Consider the following 7,500-nt stretch of genomic DNA (forward strand, 5'->3'; position numbering starts at 1 on the left):
TATATATATATATATATATATATATATATATATATATATATATAAATGCATATGAATATGATTTTGTATATCTAAACCTGTTTATGGATTCATTATATTCACACTACTGGTGCCTTGCACAGGAAAATGGTCGAGGAGATGGAGGAGAATTACTACCTGTCTTCTCGCCGCTTCACTGGTAACTCGTTCCGGCGATTCAAGTTGGGCAAATCAATTAACGTACACAAATGGAATCCGGAGGAAATGTTCAAGTACGTCTTGTGCGATAACAATTTATCGTTTGTTATTGTGGGTATTTTGGGAGCTTATCAGTGTACGGTATTGTGATTTGTTGTCTGCTATGTTACGTACCAAGAGGTCTTGCTAGTAATGTACAGGCAATTTGTCATCGTGGGCAAGTTAATGGTGTTCCCTTTCCTTTTTATATTCAGTCAGTTAACTGACGTACGATTTAATTACGGTGCTACCAGCTGTGAGATGTTAGTGAATTACAATGTATATCAATCTCTGCCAATGTATAGGCATGGTAGTCTCGTCCGCAGTTAACCTACTTTTATTGTACAGTTCAATTACGGTGCTACCAGTTGATGGGAAAATCAGTGTCTTTAGGGTATACGTGCTTTGTGGATTCATGTCTGTTCATGTGCTTTAAAGGCTGTGCCCACTTCAATTGTCTCTCCGTGTCGCGAATACGGAACAATGACCTCTCGCAAGTATAACAAACGCTTGAAGCGCCAGACTGTACTAAATCTTCCCCTATCTGCTCTACAGCACCGTGCATGCAACAATCCGTCATGTATCTAGATATTAGGGTTCCCCGCTCACGCTTCCAATGCCAAACTATATGAAACCTTCCCCTAATTGATCTATATCACAACCCATACTGAACCTTGCCCTAATTGATCTATACCACAACCCATACTAAACCTTCCCTGTTTGATCAATATCACAACCCATACTAAACCTTCCCCTAGTTGATCTGTACCACAAACCATACTAAACCTTCCGCCATTTAATCGACACCACAAACCATACTAAACCTTCCGTATTTAATCGACACCACAAACCATACTAAACCTTCCCCTAGTTGATCTATACCACAAACCATACTAAACCTTCCGGATTTAATCGACACCACAGCCCATACTAAACCTTCCCCTAGTTGATCTATAACACAACCCATGCTAAACCTTCCGCCATTTAATCGACACCACAGCGCCTTTGACGAGAACAAGGACGGCGAAGTGTCCAGAGAGGAGTTGAAGAGTGGTATGAGGAACTGCTTTGACATCAGATTGACTCACACACAGATACACCAATTGTTTGGTGCTAAGGTTGCCATCGGCCGAAAGCAGTTCACAGTCGTTATGAAGGACTTGCTGGACAATATGGGCCGTACCGAGGCATCTCGCACTGATATATAGATAAGACAGTTTATAGACAGCCAATCGATAGCCGGCATTAACCACGCGTATTCCCAGGGAAGGGGGGGGGTAGTTACAAAAATGCTGCATCTGCCGACATGAGGTAACTCCCACTGATATATGAATAGGCCTATACAAGCAGGCCGCAGGGTGCAGAGCTCGTCTATTTATAATCAGCCAATCAGAACGTCGCCTCAGCTGTGCATACACATCGTCGACATGCAGCAATTGCTGGATGTTGTGAGCAAATGCGATGAACATAGCACTGTTGGATAGGCACAGTACTGTTGCATGGACACCAAGCTGGTCAGGCATATCAGCTGCTGTTCATGTGCAACTATTCAGGTTTCACCCCGCTGTAGTAAATAATATTTCCCAACACTAGCGACAACCAAACACACTCGATTCCATCTGTGACGAAGTCGTTAACTCACTACAAATGGGTTTAGCACTCATCAACTATATATATCTGTATACGTATAATATATATTTATGTATGAATAATATATATATATATATATATTCCATCGTGGTGCAACTGACACGTACACTGAATCGCATTGCCTTGTAGGCGTGCCCAATATTAACAATCGCGTGCTATACCTATGCAGCGGATAATCCCCTCTGAAATCAGCCCGTGAGAAATGGGTTGGTACTAGACGACCATCAAGAACAAACAAGAATAAAGAAAGAAAGAAACTTGAAAGCGTGTCCACGGTTGTAGGCTCATCCCTTTGTTTCTCCTGTAAGCAACAGCATTGTTCAGGAACACTTATAGTTTATTTCCAAATGGTACGTATTGTTATCGTTTGGGTCCGATGATACTGCTAGTATGCGATATGGGACACAGCAGTACCAAAATACAGTCATATTTCAACGGCACCTTGGTGGGTTGGGATAGCAACAACTTGTTTTAGGGTTTTCAACAAACATGAAGCATATACCACTTGCAACTACCACTACACACAGCTGGCTTCGACGTATACAGGTGCATCAGAAAGCTCAAAGCTTAACGCTCACATCGTCGCCAACTATCCACGTGGTCATATGTCACCCCATACACCTATCGAAGACATGCCTAGTTCAGTGAGGCGTGCTACAACCACTCTAGGATAGGCTCGTCTACTTAGAATAACCACGTGATGATTGCCACCAGCGTAGCGCTCAGGGCCACCACCGGTTTGGAGGGGGTGTGTATGCTGAGTGCACTGGATGTGTAGTTCTGGTTGCAATTGCTCACCTGTGCGGATTAAGGACAGGACGCATGTTAGAACTACGAGCCTATACCTTGTATACGTGTATTATCTCATGGGTTAAGGATGGAAAGCATGTAAATTAGAAATACGAGCCAATAAATTAAATGCATGTGTTATCTGCACAAACTTTGTGCCTACCAAAAAAATCTATCGGGGAGAATATACGAGTGCCTTGTTGTACACTCTCTCCATCTCGCAATGCCATGATACCCACAAGGTATCCGATCTCGCGTATGGATTTAGCGAATGATGTACATACCTAATACCAATACAATATGCATACACATGCGCACGCACACACACACATAAATACACACATATACGTATGTATATATACATACATACATATACTCATACATATACACTTACCTACATACATATATACATACACACATACAAAAAACATACAATGAACACAAAATAGATATATATATATATATATATGTATACATATATATATATAAATACATACATACACTAAATTGTTCTTACAAGTTCACAATGGGCCAGTCGCCTATGGTTGCAAATGTGCTAGAAGCCAAAGTTTTTGCAAATAGACGCTCGGATTTATATATATATATATAGATATAGATATATATACAAATAAATATCCATAAACATACATACATACATATATATATCTATACCAATATCTATATTTATCTGATATATCTGTGTATATACAACTATATATATATATATATATACGTTGACATACACATACACACACATATATATAAATACAGATACATAAACATATATATTAATATAAATATGACTATATATACATACATACATACATATATATATATATATATATATATATATGTATATATCACCAAGTATGTATGGCATATTCACGCCAATCCAGGTACATGGCGACGAGTGCTTGTGAGATGACATACCGCTGCGAGGCCTAACCGGTTGTTCTGCTGATCAAAGTACACCCATTGACCCTGTAGATACACATCACCGAGAATCACGCTGGCACTATCTTTCTGCCCATTCTATTTATAGATCGGGCGGGAAAAGGAGGAGGGGTGGAGTCAATGTGAAGGGTTGAGAATCATATATATGTAGTTATTATACCCCAGTCTTAAAAGTACTGGGAAGTGTTGTTGATGCTATGAACATAGTTCCGCTAAAGACACAACAACGGGTGGGAGGCTATAGGGATGGATATACCAGCACCGATACAGACACTACGAAACCACCAACACGTACACATATCCTCAAACAAGTAAAGTATACTATATACACATACAGACATGCACACACACACACACCTCGACACCGGACTGTTGGATTAGGTACAAGTAGCTATTTCCCCCCTGGCTCTTGAGGTACGAGGAGCTGTTGATGCTGTACACATAGTTGTCCGCGAGCGACACAAGAACGGGTGGCAGGCTGGCGAGTTCATCTGTGGTTAGTTGCACCGTCGATTCCACTGAGTTGTCGACACACAGGCCGTTGATACCGTTTTCTTCGGCGAAGGTGCACTGTGTGGGGCAAGGATGGATAGATTAACGGGGTGTGAAGTACGATGGGTAAGTATGAGCAGGGTTTCAGACACCCCAAAACCCTCAAGCTCTAAACTCTAAAAGTAAGTTTAATAGTCGTTGGACTTTAGTTTCTCGCCTACATAGACCTGTACATAGACCTAAGTGGGCGGCATTGTACGGATATAAGGTTGAGTGCGACTGACTTATTTCTACCTGGAACACATTTGTATATCGTGAAGTTCAAAACTTATCTATGTATTGCAGTGTAGGCTGTACATAGGCCATTGATACATTCTCAAAAGCGATTGAGCCTTGTCTCTGAGTGAATTGCATACTGTTAATCGATGAAGTAAAGGTATTAATGGAATAGAAATTTGGCACAACTAGGCGGGTTCAGAGTGTTACTTGTGCTGTATAGGCGGCTGTACGGTACACAAGTACCAAGACTGTGAACACGAAGACAAATACGATCACGACCACAAACCGACAAACAAAACAACTATGCGCCTGCTACAATTCAAGCCCATTGCAAGCACACACACATTATATATATATATATACATATACAGATGTATATGTAGATGTATACATACATATATATATATATATATATGTGTGTATACATATACATATATATATATACATATATATATATACAAGAATGTTTATTTCTCGTACGAACATACCAGGGCCGTGTTGAAAGCGGTGTACATGGTATCTGTGAGGACCAGACCGGAAGTACCCGAATCCACAATAGTGAAACCCTCCGATGGCAGACCTACATCTGTTCCTGCCACAGTCATGGCTGCACAAGTGTATAGAGAGGGATCGTAGCAGTCAATTGGAATTGCAACTAACTACAGAGAGTTCAGCAGTGCAGGGCGCCACTAACGATGAACTAAATGCATTCACGCGTTCTCGATTTCAACACTGACCATTCCAACCTGGATTTGATTGGTTTACTACCTGTATATGTCTCGATTCACACTCCTGTGCCTAACACACAGATAACCTAAACACACCGATGAATTGTCCCAAAGGTACCTCAGTCATCACTTGCACGCAGGTCAAATCACAACCAGTGCGTATGTCCCCGCCCAGAAGAGTAAAAATAAATCGCGAGGACAAAAACAAATTTAACGCTAAACAAACAGAAAAATAAATGAAAAGCACAACCGATTTTCATGGATACCTTAACAGGTCAACACAGTGGCACACTAACAATGACTAACAACGTTCACGTACGTACGACCAGAGACTGTACACTTGCCGAGAAGCAGGAGACGGATTGCAGCAAAAAGGTATTCACCACGGTAGCATGCAAACCAGAAAAATAAATAGACAATGTGATGCCATGGTACTTTGAGGATGAACAATGAAAGCGATAAACTCAAATACATGGCCATTCTATATCCGAAAACCTGATATGTGATCCGAACCAAGTGACTACCCACAGCCCATTAGGACTGCGTATTACCACTGATTTCCTATGTCCACGTAGGTAATTCCAGTGGTAACTCCCGCAACCTAAACCAAAATCCGTTTAAGACTACTTACAGGACAGTGCGACGGCGTACCACCACTGATTAACTACGTCTACGTAGGTAAGGCCACTGATTATGCCCCCGCCTAGAACCAACAGACCCCCGGCTGGACCTCCGTCAACCTGTCCGTTGAAGCACATTGCAAATGCTGCAGTACTTATCACCTGTGAAAGTGGGTTGTGTGCGTATGGTCAGTCAGGCAGCTGGGTAGCAGATCAAAAACTTCAAACACTTAAAACTTCATATATATATATATATATATATACTGACATACATATGTACATACATACATACATACATACATACATACACACACACATATATATATATATATATACAAACACCATCTCCCACACCTTCTCATTAGTAAGTGTGTTTAGGTACGGGGTGTAATCTTTGTTGAGTCCATAGATAGTCGACTGCCCGGGATAAGCCATCCCAATGATCCCAGCCACTTGAGGGGCGATGAAGAAGTCTGGAGTCGATGCCGTAATGCTTCCTAGAGCCTGGAACAAAATATAGAAGGAATGTGGATTGATACGTAAGTTCTTCATTTTCGGGTGATATAAGCGCCCAATGTATAGAGCCCGAAGAAGCTTGGTAGGGATACGTAGGTATGTTTCGATCATTGCATTCGTATAGCTTTAGGGATAGACACTCAAAGTGTGTCTTGATAAATAGAGGTGTACATATAGACTTATAGGTATATATGAGTTTGTTGGTTTGCTACAGGTTTGGACATCTCCTGGATTCCTCCACTATCGCACTTCCACAAGCACACAGAAAATTTCAAATGGATATACGCTATCTATATGCATAAATATAGGCGTTGATGCAAAATTTGCGTGGTTCTGCCATTGTGAACACCTATACCCCAACGTAATCATGGGCGGAAATCGACATGCACATACAAATACAGCCATACACGTGTGTGCTCGTATCTTCTTGAGATATATGATTCAGATGAAAAGACAATGAACGAGAATCAATCTATCAATATATTCATTTTTAGACCATTCTGACATCTAAAAAGAAACTTCAGTACTATATATATATATATATATAAATATACCCACATACCACATATGCACATATATATATATATATATATATATATACATATATACATATAAATATATATATATATCGCCATAGTCCACACACCTGAGTGACGGCTGTGGCATTACTGAACACCACCGCATCTGTGTACACATCGTACTGCAGATACGTCGCACTATCGGCAGTTCCATAGCAATCTACTTCACCCAGGTGTGACGTGGCCGTCCCGGTGTTCTCATAGTAGCTAGTAGCGGTACATTGGCCAAGTGAGGGTGAGATGGGCTCGAAATCAGGGCCTGTACAGTCGCCCGTGCGGTGGTTGGTACAACCGACGGCGGTAACGAGCAGATCTGCCGAACCTAAAAATAGAGCAGAGATGTCGGCACGCGGAGATGAGGAGTGGCATGTTAATCTTGGAACCAAGGGTAACTACTTGCGCTTGTATGGGCAAGGACTTTATATCGCTACAAACGCAGGAAGATACATTAGTATGCCTAAAATTGATACCCAAATGTGTGGTGCATATACATTGGTAGGTGTACCATACCTGAATCGACAAGGAAGTAGAAGCTTGCACCGCCGATGGTGAAATTAGCCGCATACGCTAAGAACTCTGAAACACCGCCGCCCATCGGATTCTCGAACATCGGTTGCTATTCACGTTTGTGGACACAAAAAAACACAGAAAAAATATAGCGTGTTGTTGAGTAAAGGG

The 7,500-nt window shown here is 41.3% G+C and overlaps 2 protein-coding genes across 2 annotated transcripts in view; one reads left to right on the plus strand and one right to left on the minus strand.

Moving 5' to 3' along the window:
• The window catches only part of SARC_02471 (hypothetical protein), a 10,318-nt gene extending 8,151 nt beyond the window's left edge, over positions 1 to 2,167 (plus strand). The window contains exons 14-15 of the mRNA XM_014303776.1: positions 123 to 251; positions 1,217 to 2,167. Coding sequence (XP_014159251.1) covers positions 123 to 251; positions 1,217 to 1,424 — 337 coding nt within the window. The 3' untranslated portion in view covers positions 1,425 to 2,167. The remainder of the gene's footprint in view (positions 1 to 122; positions 252 to 1,216) is intronic.
• The window catches only part of SARC_02472 (hypothetical protein), a 7,323-nt gene continuing 1,970 nt past the window's right edge, over positions 2,148 to 7,500 (minus strand). Inside the window, exons 3-10 of the mRNA XM_014303777.1 lie at positions 7,333 to 7,438; positions 6,891 to 7,144; positions 6,083 to 6,232; positions 5,740 to 5,890; positions 4,869 to 4,987; positions 3,967 to 4,179; positions 3,586 to 3,687; positions 2,148 to 2,664 (exon numbers count right to left, since the gene is read on the minus strand). Of these exons, the coding sequence (XP_014159252.1) occupies positions 2,551 to 2,664; positions 3,586 to 3,687; positions 3,967 to 4,179; positions 4,869 to 4,987; positions 5,740 to 5,890; positions 6,083 to 6,232; positions 6,891 to 7,144; positions 7,333 to 7,438 (1,209 nt within the window). The 3' untranslated portion in view covers positions 2,148 to 2,550. The remainder of the gene's footprint in view (positions 2,665 to 3,585; positions 3,688 to 3,966; positions 4,180 to 4,868; positions 4,988 to 5,739; positions 5,891 to 6,082; positions 6,233 to 6,890; positions 7,145 to 7,332; positions 7,439 to 7,500) is intronic.

Source organism: Sphaeroforma arctica (assembly GCF_001186125.1).
Source record: "Sphaeroforma arctica JP610 unplaced genomic scaffold supercont1.111, whole genome shotgun sequence".
NCBI lineage: Eukaryota > Ichthyosporea > Ichthyophonida > Sphaeroforma > Sphaeroforma arctica.